At 38.3% G+C, this 20,736-nt stretch overlaps 1 protein-coding gene and 1 long non-coding RNA gene across 6 annotated transcripts in view; one reads left to right on the forward strand and one right to left on the reverse strand.

Moving 5' to 3' along the window:
• Positions 1-20,736, forward strand: part of LOC111324673 (uncharacterized) — a 48,898-nt gene that overhangs the window by 2,338 nt on the left and 25,824 nt on the right. The window lies entirely within an intron of this gene.
• LOC111319231 (insulinoma-associated protein 1) lies at positions 10,417-12,412 on the reverse strand. Its single transcript, XM_022922073.2, has one exon. The coding sequence runs from the start codon at positions 12,067-12,069 to the stop codon at positions 10,861-10,863; it is 1,209 nt and encodes a 402-aa protein (XP_022777808.1). The 5' UTR covers positions 12,070-12,412; the 3' UTR covers positions 10,417-10,860.

A 20,736-nucleotide genomic window follows, 5' to 3' on the forward strand; every position in this document is an offset into this window, starting at 1 on the left:
TCAATACAATGTCCTTCAAGCAGGTTAAATAATAAATAAATAAATGGTAAAGATTTATTTTCTCCCTGCAACTATGATATCAATACAATGTCCTTCAAGCGGGTTAAATAATAAATAATAGATAAATAAATAATAAAGATTTATTTTCTCCCTGCAACTATAATATCAATACAATGTCCTGCAAGCAGGTTAAGTAATAAATGATAAATAAATAAATAATAAAGATTTATTTTCTCCCTGCAACTATGATATCAATACAGTGTCCTTCAAGCGGGTTAAGTAATAAATAAATAAATAATAAAGATTTATTTTCGCCCTGCAACTATGATATCAATACAATGTCCTTCAAGTAGGTTATGAGAATAGGCAAACTCGTTAGCAAGATTTTATTTTGTTTCAAAACCAAATTCTCTCAACTGAATTTACAAAGAAATGCAGCTGGAGGGGATAATTACAGATTAGGTCCTGTTGCGCTGGTCCCGCCCATAGTCAGTAGAGGTGCTTACGTTTCTCAGTTCTTAGTGGAAGCGCCCAAAAAAACTTAGTCAAAAAATTGGTTTGATCGAACTTCATAACCATTGAAAAATGATCGCGAATTTATCTTTTTTCGATTTTTCAGTTTATGATCATGCTTACATTGTAGAAGGAACAAAAATTCTAACGCACACGAACGCACTTATTAAGGCATACATTAGTCCATCGTATTCTGGCCAACGGACGTCCTAGTTCCAGTACTTGGCTCCTCATGAAGCTTTTCAGAATTTCGGAAGCCTTGGATGGGTTGCCATGAGATTATAACCATATTTTTATTATGATAGAGTTTATTACTTTGATTATGATTTTGATTATTATGTCGCTAGTAGAATTTAAGCTTTATCAAATTTATTTATCAATACTGCTCTGAAATTACAAATCACCTGGCAACGCTAGTTTAGAGAAAAATGATTGCTTTGTTTATTCAAGCAACAAAAAATCGATCAGTACTTCAAGTTGGAATTGGATAGAAGTTTCGATTTTACTTCTTAGCTGTTCAGGGTACTGTCATACAATTTTTTAGCCCAAGGAGTAAAAATGAATTTATGCAGCAGGTGTGTCCGTTTTCTATTTTAATCAACATAAATTTGAAGTCCGAACTTTATTGCTTGGTAATATTGGCTGTCAGGACGAAGTAACTTAGTGAAACTAATCACTAAAAGAAAATGTTCCCAATTTTTTAAAGAATTTATTGGTGGTACAAAAAATTAGATTGATGATAGAAATTGTTTCAAAATGTGACTGAAGAGCTCTAATTACACGATGGCAAAATTTTTTCAAATAACTGACACAAAGCGCTATCGTAGATTCCAAATTTTCGACAGCTGTTCGGGTCTGGTCCAAAATGAAACAATTTAGAGACTGTCCCCAATATTCCACAAATTTTGGCATTTACTTCCTTTTAATTAAGTTTCAGGGGTGACAATGTAAACATATATAGGTTTCAATGAAAGGCGATCTTGTCATCGATGCTAGAGTTTGTGTTAGAATTTTGCTTTTCTTATTATGCAAGCAACCTTGGAAATCGTTCGAGCCATTCAAACGACGCACTTGGAAACTGCATCCCATTAATGATGCACCTAGAGCTACATCCTAATCGAGTGAAAAAGCGAACTTTCCGGAACGCTAATAATTAGAAATCGGTCAGTGATCTGTCGGTTTTAATTTGAAGTTTCCTTCCTGCATTATAAAGGGAAATATTGGTAAAGAATGGATGCATTTAGAATATTTGTCTGTTGCGCGGCATTTCAAACGAGAACTCACACTTTCATTAAGATTAAACTCGGAACTAGCCGCACTCACTTCCTCGGAAATTTCTGTCGAATGACTCTTTAGACCGATAAACCACCAACCTTTGAAAACACCTTTATTGAGAAGTCACTCCCTTTTAGATAAAGTTTTGGGTATTGCGTTGAAAACTCCTGACCTTTGAAGCTTTGATGGGTTAATTTAATATTTGATGTTATTTTCAGTTGAATGGACAAGAAATGCAGCGAAAAGCGTACATTTTCGGCACTCGTGAATTTAGAGTTATGAAAGAAATGCATTAGATTTAATTTTATTGATGTTTTTTATTTGAAGTGGGTATAATGCTTTGGCGAGTTGACCAAATGACAGCTAGTACTGTCATAAGAAAATTCATTTGCACTTTATAAAATATCCAACTCATAGCACCTTTGCTCCAAACAATTAAACTATCACTAAGTTCGCGAATCGGTAAATTAAAATTTAAGTTTGCCAAATAGAAAATAAAAAGGTGAAAAAAAAAATCGTTACTTTAAGAGGCAGTTGGAAACTCACTTCTTACTTAATTGTGAAAAGCTTGCAACATTTTTCTTTTTTTTTATTTTTGAACCATTCATTAGTTTTTCAAACCAAGTTGTACAGCTTATGGTTAGTTCCCGAGGAAACTTCAGTTAAGGAAATTGTGATTCGAGCTGCAAAGCTTTAACTTTCGCAGTGATCTCTTTAAAGTATTAAAGCATTTTTACATTTAGACGTGCTAATCATATTTTAGTTACAGTGGAGGTAACGAAGTGTCCTGTAGCGAGTATTAGACAGATTTGCATAATAAGAGACTTTCGGAAGCGATTTGTAGCAATGTTTTCACGTCCCGACTTTTAAGTTCAGTATGCATCGATTACTAAAATGTGCAATGGCTATTTAAAATGAAATCTAGAGATATACAGCACCATACCAGCGGGGTAAAAAGGAAAATTTCTTTCAAATATTTCCCAAATGTGACCCGTTTAATTTTTCAGAGTCAACCTAGCATTTGCCCTTTAAAGTCTCACGTGCTTATGATCGATATGGCTAGCAGCTGTTTAGCGTCGAAAAACATTCTCGAAGCTTCAGAGCACACCGCATACACACACACACACAGCACGGTGCTGATGAAAAATTCTGTTTTGCGCAGTTTCCTCAATATTTAGAAAGAATTCTTCTCAATCATTTTTGCACTCAATGTAACATTCTGTTGGAAAATTTTTTTCCAAAATCTTAACTCTAGGGACGCACCTGAAATTCGCATGTTGTCTTAACAATTTGATGTTCTGAATTCATCTCTTCCTTTGTAAAAGTTTGTATTTCTCTCCCAACTGTTCCATTCTCTCAAAGGTTTCACGAGCGCAAAATTGAGAGCCATATGTAATTTTCGTTTAACCTATTCGCGGACAGAGAAAACTATTTCCTAGAGGCTTTTTTCTTTCCAAGAGTGAAAGCCATCGACTTGAGACAACGAGGACCTATGTTTTACCACGACCATGAGCATGTGCATGTTTATGGTGGTTTTTGGGGGATATTACCGAATTAAACCTTTAAAAAACTCATGTTCTTAAACGGCTTTTCCCCTCAATTTGCAGCACGCTTAATGCGGGGAAATACTTTCCCTGAGGTGTCACTCGAGAGAAGAGGTACCCAAGGAATTTCCTTTCACGAAATATTGAAAAAAATCTACAAAATATGTTAATACAGGAGGAGCGTTGTCTCTCAATATCGAAAAACCATGAGCTGAAGAGATGTTACCGTCAGAAAACGTGCGTTCTCAGAACTCTGAACGCGGTAAGAGGGTCAAAATTTGGACAAGAACCAGAAACTATTTTTTATTTAACTGCGGAGACAACTTTTCGAGAAAAATCTACAGAATGCCTTCGAAACAAATCTAAAATTGTTTAAGTTGCCAAGTTTCTTCTCAATAAAACTTGACGAGGAGCTGAAAGCATATGTATGAAATACACACCTTTATATCTTAATTTAAAAAAGGCGTTTACTCAAAGCTGTGAAGGCTGAATTAAAAGCAAATTGTGCCGTTAAGTAAGGAAAAACCTGTGCTTATTTAAAAATTTTAATTCGTTTGAACCTTGCGCAAGTTATCCAGGATTAGAGCAAGATCTCCAACATAAATAACAAATCCATTTGGGGTTATTGTTTCAGTCTGGATAAATATGAAAGTAGAACTTCATTCCTGCGAAGCAAGCCAAAAGAGATGTAATTTTTGAAATTTAATCATGGCATTTTGTGCGCTAAAATTTCGTTTTCTATATCATAACGCAATTATTCTGTATGCAACGATAGTGTATAGTTTGTTTGAAAGAACCCCGAGGCGAGCGCATTGCTCTAATGAGAACTGGACTACTATGCGCAACTGTGAAAGACTTTCTGGAGTCAAATGCATTAACTTTTAAACTGAAAATCAAACAATGATTTAATGTAAAATCGCTATGCTCTCGCGAAAGCCAGGCGGCCTTTATTGAAGTTAGCCAAAAATGTTACTACGGTGCGGTTAATTACATGGCAAACCAAACTAAACCACAGGGACAGTAAAAATATGAAAGAAAATGATATGATCGAAGTGAAATCAGAAAACATCGAAACCTCTCACTGTTTGGCGGGAAACCGGTAATACCATTAATTTATATGATCTTATTAGAACTGGCGCGTTGATTCAAAGTCGCCGTAAGTAAAACATAACATTTGTTCAATACGCCAAAACCCGAAAATAATAAACTTTTCCCAGTTGTTTGTCAAACCACGCAGCTTATACACATATGTACAAATAAATTACGTTATGAAATATCCTTTCTTCGGGTAAACACCATGTACATTAAAACTGATGCTATCACTCACACCTTACTGATATGAGAATTTCGAGAACATCGAAGAGATAACGTGAAGTTTTTAAAAACTTCAAGTATGTAATTTTCAAACGTTTGTCGAAAGATTAAAAGAAAAATCTCAAGAGCAGAAGTGGTTTGAGGTATTGTAAGAATCCCCAGCTCTAGGGAAGCAATCTTCTTAATTTAAGCGTGAAATACGCCGGTTCTTGAAGCTGTCGAGATCGATTTATTCCTCATTGCATGCATTCATGTCTATGATATACTTTGCTAGGTATCCGCGCCGGAGTCGCTAATGCCAATAGTTTCTTTTTATTATTATTATTTTTAAGAGATCTCCCTCAAGGAGTTGAAAAGATTTTCGGGTGGATTTTCTGATGTAATTTGTTGTTTTATTCATTTACTTTTTACGATAAAAGGTTCCTCAAGAATGCATATGTCATTATCTATTAAGAGGGCCGACGGATGGAGTGTTTGTCGTTCAGTTGAATGCCGACAGGACCAATCAAGTAAACACCACTTGAGATCCTTTCATAAGCCATCCAAGAAAAATTTGCAAGACAAAGGCAAGCGAGAATTTCCTTGCGGAGAGCAAACATGCTGACGTTTCTCGAATATGCTTAAAAGAAGGCATGCTCAATTTTTTTTCCTGCTATTAAAAGACTTTGAATTTCTTTGAACATCTGCATATCCGTAAACAACACCACAAGGGGAAAAACTACAGCTGAACGACAGAGATAACTTGAAACTTTTGACAAGCGAATGAATCTTTCATTGAGATGAAAATGTTAATTGGTGGCGAAATCTTGTGGCAACAAAGGGTACATACGATTCCTCCTTTGTTAGGCTATTTATCTTTCTTACGCTGGAAATATTTTGAGGGTTGGTCGGATTTTCGCCACGTACTGACCAACGAAACAGCGAAATATTCCTTAGGTAATTTCAAATTACGCTATTAAAAGATATTTGGAATTTGGAGGAAGCGGTTTAATGGGAAATCTCCTTTGGAACGGAATGCTATTAAAGACGAGTCCCATTGTTAGCTACCAACAATATTGTCGCGCAACAAGGGGCAATAAACACCACGCAATGTAAATTTATCAAAAATTCGATTATTTGAACTCGCGGGAACCACGTCGAGATGTTACGCTAAATGAGCTGCCCTTTGAAATTTTCCTGCGATGCAATTACTAACGACTTTACTCAAAGCAAATGGTCGCCTTTTAACAATTTGGATTCGGTAACCGTCTGCGAAATTACGCCCATAATGATCTTGTAGTGACATGAAGACTATCATGGGAAAGTTGCTAAATGCTGCACCTGTTGGTTTTATTTAAAACTATCAGCCATCAATTTACTAATACAAGTATTTGCGGCATGCTTTCAACGCACACCCAAAACAATCGTACGTTGACAATGATTACAATAATTTTCCTCCAAGCCGTTCCAAAACGTACGATACAGCACGTATGCGTGCAAGCCAACGCCAAAAATCGTGCTGTTTGAATATTAAAGAATTTCGCTGTTGAAAGGGGCAGAGATATGAAGGCCGTCCTCCGCGGGATATCATTTTGAGAACAATGCCTCGGAAACGAGCAAGTGTGTAGTTTTGAGCTAAATTGTACCAGAACATCTTACGAGCCCATTAAAAAGCAGCAATTAGGGGCGATTGACGCTATATCTTTGAAAGAAATGCGTTTATTTGGTGAAAAAGCGTTAGATCGCCAGGAAACCGATTTTGCGCAATTTGATTAATTACAGAAGGCAGAAGGAGAACGTGCGCGTCGTTGCAAATGACTCCACATTGGTAAAGCGCGCATTAATATCCCCCAACAACTAGTTCAAATGGTAGACATTAAGGCAAACAGACGATGGGTTGCCATGCAAACGTTTACTAACGTGAAATATGTCACTAAATTGAAGGGGTCCCAAAGACATCCAGGCGAAGTAGAATAAAAACTATTTCTACGCCTCAGATAAAAAGACTAATTCAACACGACAGACGTCTTTGAAAGATTACAGCTCTAAGTCTTGAGATTGCGATGAGCTGAAGTTGGCTTTTCTGTTTGCTTCCGAGCAAATAGCGTCACTGTAACCGAGCAATCACTGATTACCGCGGAGAATTCGATTCGTTGATCAGTGACAACGCGAAAACGCACGTTGAATAATTTACACCGAACAAAGACTATCGCCACTTAAAAGAAAAACAAGTTTATAGTTCGTGTTTGGGAAAGTTTTTGGCCAAACATGCAGCTAGGGTGCGTCAATATTTCAACGAAGAATGCATGCTAAAAAAAAAATGAGCAAATTTCCAAATCAATTTAAAACCTCGTTAATATTCTTTATAGACAGTGTTAAGGACATCACAGTAAAATCTTGAAAATGGATCGTTATCAGTTATCGCACAAGAGATATTTACATCCTAAGCTTTCAAGAAGCCAGGAAATGAATTGTGGAAAAGATCTCTCCCCCGCCTTAGAGAAAAATTAATTTAGAGAAGCAGGCTGCGATAACAGAAGACGAAAAATTACACAAAACAAAACAACGCTCATTTCGGAGACATGCAAGCGGTGAAGTCTTTTTGAAGGCGTTTTGAAATACTAGCGATAAGTAAAACAGACGGAAAGGAAGAGTCATTTGGGTTGAAAGGCCTGATTAAACGCTGCAACAAACAGAAGGCTTTTTAAATGAAAGTTTAATAACAATTTTTCACCGCATGGCGCGGAGCTACGAACAAAAAGATGAACTGCCGTTCCCGTGGTAACTTTGATTATGATAATGTGAATGGTTGTGCAAGACCCGTAGGAGCGCGTATTTGAGGCGATCAAGGAATAAAAAAGAGAAGGAGTTAAAAACAAATTATTGCGCTCATTTGTTTATCGCACTTAAAATTGATCAAAGCGTTGTAGGTGATGAATTATCAGCCCGACCGGTAAGCTCGAAGCATTTTTTGTTAGAGGTAAAAGAAAAAAAAAACCTTGGAAACATGCCTTGCCAATTGTTACTGGACTAAATTAAATCCGACTGATAGAGAAAGCGCGTCTTTGTCTCTCGCGGCAGAGTGACTGAAAAACAGACATGATCTTTCACTCCAGATCTCCGATGCAAAAAACATCACTTTTCAAATTGCGTGATGGATGTCCCTTCAGGAATGACGATTTTGAGGATAGTTCCGCTGTTAGCGCGCAAATCGATGAAAAAAAACTTTCATTTTCTTTCTCTCTTTACCTTGAGAATAAATATTCATTGGCATGTGTTCGAAATCTTAGAAAAGAACACACTGCCTGGTAACGCATTGCTATGAAAATTCAGCTGTGCCAACATGAACGTGTTTACGCGCGTCACTAGCGAGTAGCGATTGCAAAGGAAACCACGTCCTTTCAATTTGCAACTAAGCGAGAAACTTCGACAAATCGTGATAGTCTTATCTAAGAAATTTCCAGCATGGGCTTCTAAACCCAAATTCCAGTAATTAGTTGAAGCGAACGAGAGCGTAAAGTAATTGATGGTTTGATGAGTAAAAAGCCTCGCGCTTAACTCATTTCTACACATCACGGGACTGTATAGGTGAAGATTGCTGTCATCTAAGTGCTCTATTATGGAAGAATTCCAGCTGACTCAATATAAAAGAACATACATCAGGGCGATATCAGAACACGGTCAATAAATAGAATGCAAAGAAATTAACAATTTGCCACGGTAAATGTGAAATATCTTTCCACAGCAGCCAAATCTCCCTATTTGTCTCTCAAGCACAGCAGACTTGGCGACGACTCTGAAAAAGTCAATAAGTTCGCACCTGCTGTTATGCACGATGACCTTCGTATATCGTCGTCGCTTTCCATTCGATATTTGTGCAATTTTTGTATAACCCTTATTAAACTTTCACTTTGCGCGTAAGGAAACCGCTCCAGAAAAAGGAAAAACGCATTGTTGAGAATTTGACTTCATTCAACCTCGCGGGAAACTTATTGAAAGCAAATTAACATATCACATAGTATCACCATCTTCCCCGCAACAGATTGAGTAAAGCATTTCTTCTCCAACATTTAGATAAAACAAGAAATGTGGAGGGATTTTTTTCTTTTTGCTGAGTTTCCGCTTTTCCATTTCTCGCCAGCCGCAGGAAAAAGACACGATATGAATTGACGTATAAACGAATGCAACGAATACTAATGAAGCACCTTGCTGTGATTAAGGCAAAGAATCACAACTCGATCGCATTATACATCTTCCGCCCCCAAAACTTTTCGATCCTTAAGTATTTAACTAAAAAAAAAGTGAGCTTAAACGCGCAACAAACGTTTCTCGAACCCATAGGAAACATCACCTAGTTCAGAAGCTGTTTCAATGTACAAAAACATCGCAATTTAGAAGGACACACAGAAAGAGGGTTGCAACGCTTTCTTTGTTGACACTGAAGACAATGGAGGGAAATTCGACTATCGGAATCATAAACTAGTCTTATCAACCGCCTCTTAGTTTTCCACGAAAACCTGTATTTTTTTTCGACTGAAGTCTGCTATATCCTAAAGACAGACTTGTTTATTGAAATTTCTCTGGTGATCAAAAGCTTGGTTGAATTAAGAGGAAAAACTAGACAAACGTTAATTACAAACATTGAGCGACATAATGAATATTCGTAATCGGTCAAAATTCCACTATGGTTGAAATCGTTTACATATCTCCCCGAATGCGTTTAAAGCAATGGAAGTTTGAAGCTAACGGACCAAGTATTTCCCAATACAAAATAATCTTTCACTAATAAACTATCACTTTTAACAGGAGCAAAAGCATTCGCAAGTCAAAGAACACGTGCGTACAAAAATGCTAGCACACGGCGCGAAAACAAACCTTACATTTCTTTTCAATGCATTTTCGCTTTCAGCGAAAAGCTTTCATAAGTATCTTTATTGTGCGTAATTCAAATATCGCTACTCATACGAAAATTTATGTTTTAGGTAAATAATATCAAGGGACTTTTTTTGGCGACTGGTAGGTTTTCCAATAGCAAATTCGCATCCTTCGGGTGTTCCCTATCTCTTATTCATTGATCAGTCTCTCAGCGAAGGCGCATTGTTGAATACTTGTGTAGAAGCTAACAATCGCATGGAAACACAACACTGATAGTTTTAACAAGGAATTCCTCACTGAAACAGAAGGGTTGTCCTAACAGCGACAGCGTGAAACGGCTCAACAAACAATCAGTTGGTTACGATTTTCGCTTTGCAGTAAATTAGGGGGACGTGATCGGTAGAATTCGCTTTTGACAAATATTCGTCTTACACAATGAGGACCATGCGCCATCTGTTTTTAAAACTACCCGAATTCGCCGAGGGAGTAATTCAATATTCAATCTTAAGCGTAGATAAAACCCCTCAAGGCTACACTGAACTGGCATAAAAAACACAAGGACCAAAATAAACGCCGCCGATCAAAGGGTAACAGGTTGTGAAAACCTGCCTCTGGAGCATTCTGCATGATTTGTTGCGAGCGCGCAAAGAGTTTTCGAAGTGACAAGCGGTCGGGCGATTTTTACCAGCAAAATACTTCGCTAAAGAGGATTAATAAGGGCATCTAGGATAGGAAAGTCGCCGGCAATTTTATTAGATTCCATTCTTTGATTTTATCTTTTGACTCAATGAGAATCTTGAGGGGAATGATTACTGAAACGTCATGAGTTGATCTAGCAAATTAGACCGCGCGCGTCGCATTTTATGAGGAGTTCTCAATGAGCAGCACTGCGGAAATCCACTTTGAAAACTTAAAATGAGCAACAAAGGCTAGTTTAATATTTTCTTCCGTTTACTGAATAGACACTTTCCATCAAAGAATCCGCTAACATTCTACAAAATATTAATATCAGCCAAGTGGGAAAATTTCTTCATGACAGCTGCGCGTTTCTCAGAATAAACACCGCTCGCTTACTACCAAGGAGCACAAAACAACTAACAAATTGGACAGGAAAATTTATACAGATTTGCACTACTTATAAGTTAAAACTACATCTTTGCAAATTTGCAATGTGTATAAGAATTCGCCCGACTACACCTTCTCATGCATTAAAAGAAATTGTACAATACGGTCTAAAATTCATAAGGCTGTTCTGAGGTATTGTCTAACCCCTTTGTAAATATAATGCTATTTAACAATTTTTGTACAAGAAATCTACACAGTCAAATGTTTATATTTTAGCATAGAAAAGCGAGAGAGTTTACCCTTGTCGCACAGGAACCTGTAGGACGATGACCTGACGATTTTCGGGCGGGTGGCATTTATTGATGTGTCTTGTGAGACCAGGCGAACTATAAAATGTGCTAGAGCAATGTTTACAAGAGTAAATTTCACCTGTGTGGATCCGTGCATGCCGATCCAGACTGCCCTTATTGGCGAATCCATTACCGCAAACGTTGCAAATAAATGTTTTCGGTCCAACCGCGTGGTTTAAGACGTGCTTGGCACGATTTGTGAGGCTGCGGAAAACTTTTCCGCAGTATTGGCATGGATAGGGTCGATCGTCATTGTGGTTGTTCATATGTTTCCTCAGGTACGCTTTTCGTCGGAATGTTTTGTTGCATACTTCGCACACAAATTGCCCTTGACTATTTCCGATCGGACTGGTCGATCGCACCTCACTTTCAGTGGTGGTCGTGACACCATTTTTGTTGTCTTCGCCGCTGGTTTTCGGACTGTTTGGAAGCTGTTCGCTTCGGCTAGCGGGCGCTTGCGAGGGGGCTGGCTTCTTTTCATGCGGCGAACGCGGTCGATGCCATCTTCGGTGCGACGCTAGGTTCGCGGGGCAGCTGAACACTTTGTCGCACTCTGGGCATCGATATTCGGTGTGCTGAATTCCGCTACACTTGTGCTGAGCAAGCGAAAATGGATCTGAGTAGACTTCTTGGCAGAGCTGACAGATAAACTGCGATTGCGGAAGCGGGCCTTTGGGTTTCGGAAAGTCGTACTTGTCTTGATAAATGGCAAACTCTTTGTGCTCGAGCACTGCGGTTTTGCCACCATGATCTGAATGTTTTTCGTTGAGCGCCTCGCGCCCGGTGCTGCTGTTGCTTTCTCTTCCCCTGGTCGGTTTGTCTCGGTTCTCGGCAAGCGGCGGATTCGGCTTGAACTTCTTTGGAGAATTTTCCTTTTCTTTTTCAACCTTAAAAGGCTTGAAAGCGCTGCTGGTAACATTCCCGTTAGACGTCGAGGTGAGCAGCGTACTTAACGAAGTTAACACCGGTGCTTTATCCGAGTTGGCCAGCGATGATGAATGCATAATGTCAGAAACCGCAGACGAAGTGGATAGCTCAACGCTTTTCCCTTCACGATATGAAGGCAGTGCATCGTACTCTAAAGTTCTTCTCTCAGATACACTTGTTCCGCCGTGTGATCTCTTGTTCTTCTTCACCAAGAATGCTTTGGGCATGATCGTTCCTTTGTCAGTCCAACACTACCAGTAGTTGCTTTGAAAATAATTTTTTAGGTCAACCAGGAACCGCTTCCGAGTAATAAAAATAATAATAAACGCGAACGTTTATATATTTTTAAAACCGTTATCTGGTCTTGTACGCGAACCTGTTTCCGCTCTTCAAAGTTTGGCGAGGTCCAGCGGCGAAATTTCTCTGCCGAACGCGAGAGATGTCTACACTATCTGCTGGAAGCTGAAATGTTCTTAAGATCGGAAACGCAAATGTTTTAATTGTGTCGGCGTAAGCAGCTGCTATGCTGTACGGTGGTTGTTAAGAGGACTTAAGGACTGTTCATTGAAATGTCACACGCGAGAGCTCCTCCCTTTGTTAAATATGTTTTTTTGTTGTTATATCCCCACACGTGTTTCGTATTGTTTTCTTGACGGGTGTATGGCCGTATTAACATTTCATTAAAAATGAGGGTGTGTCGCTCTTAGCTTCCCAGCCCGTATTCGAGCAACGGTTAAAGATTTTCATGAATTACGCGCATCTTGCTGATAAAAATCTGCCCGGCAAATACGGATATTGAATCGGACTATTTGCCTATAAAATCGCTCATATTTTTGCAAAAAAACCACAAATAATACCTTATGCAAATCGTAGTGTTTATGCATAAACAACAGTTTCCGGCCGAAACGGAACGTAGTGTCTAATTACGCAGTAATTTGCAACACGTGCATTTGATTGGCAGCTGTCCTTAAAAGATGGCCTTCCATTGGCTCATAACTGGTGATAACAAATCGTTTCATTGGCTAAATATCAATGGTTTCATGCCAGAACATGATTTACATTTCATTATTATTTCGAACAGCAAGAATTTAGGCTCTTTATGTGATCAGGGTAAAAAAAGGAAAATTGAATGCCGGAACTAATAATAAAGAGATGAAAAGGAACACTGGGGAATAGTTTACAAAAGTGACAGAAAAAAACATCACTTGAGAAATTAGGCTTCTTCGAAGCTATTTTCGTAAATTACTCTTAAAAAGACGCAGTAAAAATTCACTAAAACTCGCTAAAGACCGCTTTTAAACGTTCAAGAAATTTATTCAGTAAGAGCAGATGTTTCACTCCTCTAAGAAAGTTCTGCATAGATTAGAGAATTCACCCGCCTAAGCGAATATCGCCTAAAACAAAGTTATTTTCTAAAATTGTCTCTCTATCTCCAAAGCGCCCGAAGACTGAGAGTTATTAATTTATTTATTTTAGACGATGCGAACAAGAATGGTCTACTCAAACAAGTAAAATTGCATTACTATGATATATTCGCCTTTTCACGGGGAATTGACAATAGAGAGAATTACAGTTCGACGCGCATAGTTTTAGGAAGTGTTTTCACAGAAGATGATTTGTTTGATGCTTGAACTCAATAATGTGCGAGGAAACAGGGTTAGAAAATTTGAAATTTTAGCGAAATAGGTGAACTTGGACATGGAAACGATCACAGCAGCTGTGTTGTTCTTTTTGTTTTTAATTTCCTCCCGCTTAGAACTCTATTCTCCATTTCGTCCTTCGTTACGACTTTTTTTCTTGGTTCTTTTTAACGCCCCATAAAATTTTCGCGCTGAAATATCGTGGTTTCTTTTACTCCGAAAGAAAATTCATTTGGCGTTAGCTGGAATTTTTGTTTTCAATCCCCTCAACATGCCTTTCCGAGGTTAAAAAAATTACTCAGGGTTCCATTTAAACAAGGTAAACATCTTTTCCAAGCTTTGTATAACTCTAACCCAGTGCAATTAAGCCCATTGACAAACTGTCCTCGCAGCGTTTTCAATCTCCAAATCTATCGGCTCGTGCGGATGTTCTTTCCTGAAACAATACAGAGCGCTCTCAAGATTGGTCAAAAGATTTCAAAAGCTTTCCAAAAGAATTGTCCCGGCTTCATTACGGTCGCTCGGACTACCGCAGCAAAACAATTTCAGTTTGCTTTTTTCAGTTCTATACACAATGGAGACGCGCTAAATTGTTGCAGGCGCTTATCAAAGCATGCACGTAGTTCAGACACTTCGCTTGTCAATAGAAAAGAGGCAGGAAATATTCGCACTAAAACAAAGGTACTCGATCGAAGAGACTTTGTTTTCAAGAGCGCTGCCTATCCATCGCGCTCCTCTCGCAAATAGCCAGCTTTCGCGAGAAAAGAGCATCGGAGCGCAAGAAGGCATTTAAAGGTGTAAGATAAATAATTTAGGAAAACTCACTCGACTTAGAATTGAACGTCGGCCTTGGCAGATAATTAGAAAAGCATTGCGATCCAGAGGCAGGTGTAATCTTGAATACATGAATACAATTTCGAAAGAGAATAATTAAAGAATTTATTGTACATTTCTCAAGACACTTTGCCAAGAATTAACATGTCTATGGCATCATCTGTGCGTTTGATCGCTTCTCTCACGGTTTAAATCAGACCATAATAGAACAATTTCGACGGGAGTTGACGCCAAAAAGCCGGATCAATGAATCAATCTTATTGCGCCGAAGAATAGTAACTCGAGGTTTGATCTTTCAGGCGCGCGCTCAATCGGAGTTTTGAAATGGATAAATATGTTCTGGAAATTTTAATGAACAAAAAGCTAAGTGTAAATAGAACAGAGAATTAAGTCGGCGATCGGTAATCTGTTGAAGGAAAACCCGACCAAAGTTCAAGAATGCGTAGGACGCTTTAGAGAATGTGATTGTTATTTTTTCTTCTGCGAGGCGAGAATTTTTGTTTTACCGACGAGTGTTGGACTGCGCTAAGAGCTTAAAACGGCGTTAACATAGAAAGATTAAAATACAAAGAGTTTACTTTATAAAAACGATTCCACTTAAGATTAAATAATAGGAAAGGAAACTTCGTTCTGAGATTAAAAACGAGATCATTCCCGCATATAATCGAATGAGTTAAACATTTGTTCCCGATGTGATCGGAAAAAAATGTATTGCCACTGCAAAAAGTAATTACAAAAGACACTTCGTTGAACGATTTCGTCTTAGGAAATGATTTGACACAACGTCACTAATAAAATGAGTTTTTAAGCCCATGGATTCAAGACGTTTTTCCGTGCTGGCTGAACGTGCCAAAAGTTCCCACAATCGTACAATATATTCTAAAGAATCCATTACGATAACGGGATAGGCTACTCCAAGTCGCGTTAATTGAGTTTTTCTACAAATGCTTACAAACGAAGCAAGGTTTTGTTATTCTAATTATCAGAACGCACACACACACACACACACACACACACACACACACACACACACACACATTCAAAGAGAGCTAGGTGAAAAACAGCTGTTCGCATTTGCATTTTAACAAATGAAACTCGACACAATTCGGCCAAGAAATTAAAAGAAGGGGAAAATAGAAAAATGGCAGTGTATATCTCAACACGTCAAATGCCCGTATAGCAACAAGGAATAATATCACGGAAAGTTGTTTACTCGGGAAAAAAGACAGCATTCACATTGACCACGCTAGATAACCTCTTTTACCATTGACGTAGGGACAGACGGGAAAAATGTAATCTAGTCGTGTACGTTTGCGAGTGATATTTTACTTAAGGGAAGTGATTAGGCATAAGTCTTATCGCGAGGGCGTTTTTCCAATTCTTATGGCGACATAAAAGCTGCGTATCTGAAAGCGTTTACCTTCAAAACTTCCAAAAAGCTCTCTTCTCGTTTTCAAGCAAATATAATTAATTTAAAATATCGAAGTTAGGCGTCGGTTTGCGACAGCTAAAATAGAAGCACCGCCCATTTATCGCAAACACTGAAAGGTTGGGAATTAATTGCTAAAGAATCCACATTTTTTTGTTTAATTCAAGTGAATTTATTTTAGATTAAGGACTGGCGACCGCACCACTTTAGTTTGGCTTTTAAGAAAACAATCACGAGGGGTGTTTGTAGACACGCGACAATGCCACGCGACTTTGCAACATGTTACATTACATTTTCACGGATCAAAACATTATTTAAAGGGAACACGAAAGAGAGACACCATTCAAAAATATCTCTTCAAAGAAATGGCGAAATCGACGAACTTAGCGATCTTTTCAGACGGTTTTAAGGTAGCTTGAATTCAAAGAACATGTTACTGGGCAAAAATTTTCAATTCGCGTGCGCATAATGAACTGTACTTAATGGATAAACCTTCAAGAGGTTTCGTTGCGACGTTTTTTTTTTTTTAATTTTTTGTCCCTTTAACATGGACGCCAAATTAGATTTACCAAATCAGGGAGAGCAATATATTTGTTTTGTCAATTTTCCGGCGTTAAAGCCTATTCCACGCGAACAAAGAATGACTTGAATTTCCATAGCCAGGCTGAATTTCAAATGTTGTTACCCTTGATAATTGTTGAATGTTCGCTTTCGTGGTTAAATTTCCTTTTTTACTAAACGGCATTTCATAAGTAAAATTCGTTTTTCAAGAGCGCCCTACCTCCAGGCGAGTCTCAATTATTCTTTCTCAAGACAATGTCCGTCACACGGCTTTACGCGCTTAAGCGAAGCAGCTGCAGTGATTGTGAACCGTCTTTTTTACGCTTTCTAAGATATGTAGCTAAATTATTCTCCCCTTCTTACAACATTGTTCTTTTCAGTTCATCCTGCCAGGTTTAATTTTCTGCCTCAAAATTTCTTTGCTTTAATATCAAGAAAACATTATCGTTCCTAACCTTTTCAGTGTACTCTAATGTCCATTTTCAGCTGTTATAAAGAAAGAAGACACATTTTTAACCAGTAGCCGCTTCCTTTCCTAACGTTTAGGACAATTAAAGGTAACCATAACAAGTTGAAATCAGTACTTTTAAGCCTGTTTTTGAAACTTTTCCTTTTAATAACGATTTTCAAGATTTTTAAGCTCGCATTTTATACTCACTGACACTTCATAATCTGAGTATTGTTATTCACACGGATAAATCTTTCGTTCAATTTTATGAGTTCGTTCGTTTAAGTTTATTAGCTCTCAGTTACGTAATGAGATTACGGTGTGGTTTGACCCTGTAGCATTAGTTTCTTTTAGAAATGCCTCTACGGCTCATTAACTGTGTACTAGAAAACGAATCTAACATCAAAATCAAATTTCTCAGTCAAGTTTTAGATGCTTTACAAACCGTTTGCTTGACGCCTATTTCTCAAAGTAAACATTCCTATTAAACTATGCAAATTACCAGTGAGAAATCACATTTTGGACTTAAAGCTGAAGTGGCTAAAATGGAAGTTACTTTGGGTATAGACCACAAAAATGAACTCAATTTGAGTGGAAAAGTAATTGATTTCCACGGATTCTATTCAATAATTATTTAAAACCACCGTAGAAATGTGGAAACTTTCAACAAAGATTTGAATTGTAAAGAATAAGTGCGAAAATCTAATTCAAAATAACTTTTCACACGCGTTTTAGTGATGCTGTTATTTTGAAGTGTGTTTTTAAAAAGAAAGTTGCCGAAGTATACTACTGAGTTGAAACTTTTCTATCGTTGACTAAAATCCGCTCTGCTAACAGTATAGGATTAAGCAAGCCTGGACTTGTGCATTGATTTCATACGACTCGTGCGGTACGCAGTTATTTTACACCTACACGATTCAAACAAAAGTCAAAAAGTCAAAAGAACAATACCAACGATGTATCTATATTGGTTAACAGTTTACCACGCTTTGTGCTTGTCAAAAGAAACCTTCAACACACGTGCTCGTGGCCTAAGACCACGCTCTCGCTTAATACTGTTTAACCAACTATTTCTATTATTCTAATTAAGCAGCACCTTCCTATTGTCTCGGATAGCTTGTTCAGACAAGATTTCTTTCAAAACAATAACTATTGCACGCTAGGTCGCTTAATCTCATGAGCCGCTCGATCAGCCCTTGTTTAAGAAAGTCGTGTGCTAAATCAGAGAACGGCTGTTTAATTTTGACAGAAAACCACTCCTGAAAGTTAATTCTCGTGTTCAGCTGAAGCTTATCGAACAATGTTTGAGCTCAAGTGATCTGGTGCGTGTGCCGACGATAAACAATTCACTAAAGTTTGCCAATTAATTAAAAGTCAACGGTCGTCTGAAAACATGCGTTGACAAGGGCAGTGTGATTATTAAGGTCGGGACTGAAATCATAGGACCGTTACAGCGTCACAAACAAACACTCGGCCACTTCCTTTAGCATTTTTCGCGATTTTTATGCCCAAGAAAACTGAAAAAGGAAAGGGTGAACAACTCGCGTGGCCAGAATGGTGCACATAATAGACCATCAAAAAGAACCCACAGTACAAACAAAGGCGTAAATATTCATGAATGATTGGACACGCTATCTTGTTAAACATCGCTTTATTTTTGGCGGTAAAAACCTCGTGGGCGCACGTTTCACACATGTGATGGAACTGGCACTGGCCTTACGCACCCAGTATTTTTGGCGGGAGTCGCTTTGTTACCATACAGGTTTAACACATGTCTCAGTCATCAATGAAATTCCATTGAATCGTCACTTAAAACGTTGTTGGCGCCATGTGTAGATAATTTTACTGTGTTCTACCCAAAGAAGTTTAAAACGGGAGAATTTCATTATTACTGTTCAATTCACTGCGTGTCAACTCGATAGCAACTTCGTTGTCAGTGGCATTCTTTTCAACAATGAAAATTTGGCTATAAATCACAGGGCTTGTTGAATGGAGTTTCCAGTTTAAATGTCTTCATGTATTGTTATGTAAATCCCTGATTGATCTCGTTGACACTAGCGTACGCATACCATGAAAGGAAAACCTTACGTTTCTGCAACATGTGCAAGGCGTTGAAATGCTTAAAAGGGCAAAACATACCGGATCATAAAAAGCACCATTCAGAAAACACAGGGGGTCAAATGAAAACAACAAAATTCCACCAGTACGGCACTTGCCTTTAGTGTTTAACAATCTTTCAACCAGATGAGACACCTGTGAGGAATATTGACTGCAGATGATCTTGACCCATAAATCGGTCTTCGTTAAACGGTGGTGAAAAGAGAAACATCGAGGAAATAAAATTGTGTTTTAGCCATCAGTGTAAGCCTCGCTTGCACTGTGGGTGGGTTTTAGCAGCGATGAAATGTCGGTGTAATATCCAGATTTAGAACTCTCTAGCTTTTGCCAATTAAAGGTGATATTTTCACTTAATACTAACCGGTCTGCAAAGTCTTTGAAAACAAAACTTCCCAAAGAAAATTTTTGTGTTACACCGGGGTAAGATAGAAAAGAAAAAATGCTCCTTACTGGGTTATATACCTTTGAGCTCTACTGAGAACAGAAGCATGTGTTCAATACGCTTATAAACATGGCTTTAAAAAATCGAATATGGACGTTGTCCCACCGTAAAGTTTTTCATGTTTGTGAAGCTGAATAAACAAAGAGAGCGTTGTTTGAAAACACGATGGACTCATGTCGCTCTCCAACCACAAGGACTGTTTATCAACAGCCGCGTAACCGCGAAAAGGGGAAAAACAGGCGTTTTCAGGAGAAAACCATTTTTAATTTGAACTAATCAAAGCTGAAGATCACATGGGAACACCCTTAGGCTTAGCAAATTGAATTAAACTAAACCGCAACTAACCACTTTGGCGTTCAGTTTTTCCTCTAAGATAACTGCAAGCTAGTGGTATAATCATCAGTCAGATTAACCCTGCGGGCTGTGGAGAAATTTCAGAACAAAACCTTAGCAAATAAAAAAACTAATCGCTGAATGGGAATTAACAAGTCAACGCAGGTGTCGCGGAATCAATAAACAACTTTCGAGAATTTGGAACAACTTTTTGTTGAAAAACTACAACAACGCACTCACGTGGAATGCTGGAGCAAAAACAATACAAGCTTTAGACACAGCTTCTCTAAGGAATTACTTGAAAACTTGTTCAATGACGAATGCCGGAGTTTTGAGAACCAGCAGAAAGTTCAAAGAAAAAACACCGAGCATGTGAATTGATCAAGTTTGATCAATGAATACATGCTAGCAACCAATGTTCTGCCGAAAGAGGCTTAACAAAAGACATAACCACGTACAACTATATAACTATTCATTCTTAGCATCGGTGTTTATTAAAATTGCTCTGAACAATGGCCAGCCACAAGTTCCTTAACAGCGTACAGGTGCTTGGGCAACGCACTGCGCACCAAAGAAGAAAGAAGAAAAGGAAAAAAGAAACATTACCCGCCTTACGTTTTCATAAAGTAACTTTCTGCTCCTGAATAAACGAGAGTTCAATTAGAGAGAGCGTGGGAAAACTGTGGAGATGGTGTGCTTGGCGGCCGCGGCAAATGGAAATGGTAATTTCTTAACGTTGTCGCCGAGAAACTCGGATCATTTAAGAAGCCGGCCACCAGACAAATACAGAAACTTTAATTTGTTAGTGCGCGGTAAAATTAACGGAAGCTAAGGAATACCGATGATGAATAATCGGCGATGAGCTCGAAGCGCAGAATGAGAGTGTATTCCCGAATTGAGAAGACAATTGTGCCACCAGAGAATACCCGCAAATCAGCTGTTTTCTGCGCCGAAAATAGTTGTGAACAAAACAAAGTACTAAACTCCTTGAGAGCTTGGCCATGCTTTTTAGGATTTCTGTTTTTAACACAGAGCGATGAAAAGCTAGCTATTGGTCGGGCAGATGCGATTCATAATTACTTTGATTGT

Source organism: Stylophora pistillata, chromosome 6, assembly GCF_964205215.1.
Source record: "Stylophora pistillata chromosome 6, jaStyPist1.2, whole genome shotgun sequence".
NCBI classification, from domain to species: Eukaryota; Metazoa; Cnidaria; class Anthozoa; order Scleractinia; family Pocilloporidae; genus Stylophora; species Stylophora pistillata.

Bases quoted from the DNA above. Each gene is read 5' to 3' on its own strand.
- LOC111319231 (XM_022922073.2), bottom strand. From the start codon at position 12,069: ATGCCCAAAGCATTCTTGGTGAAGAAGAACAAGAGATCACACGGCGGA.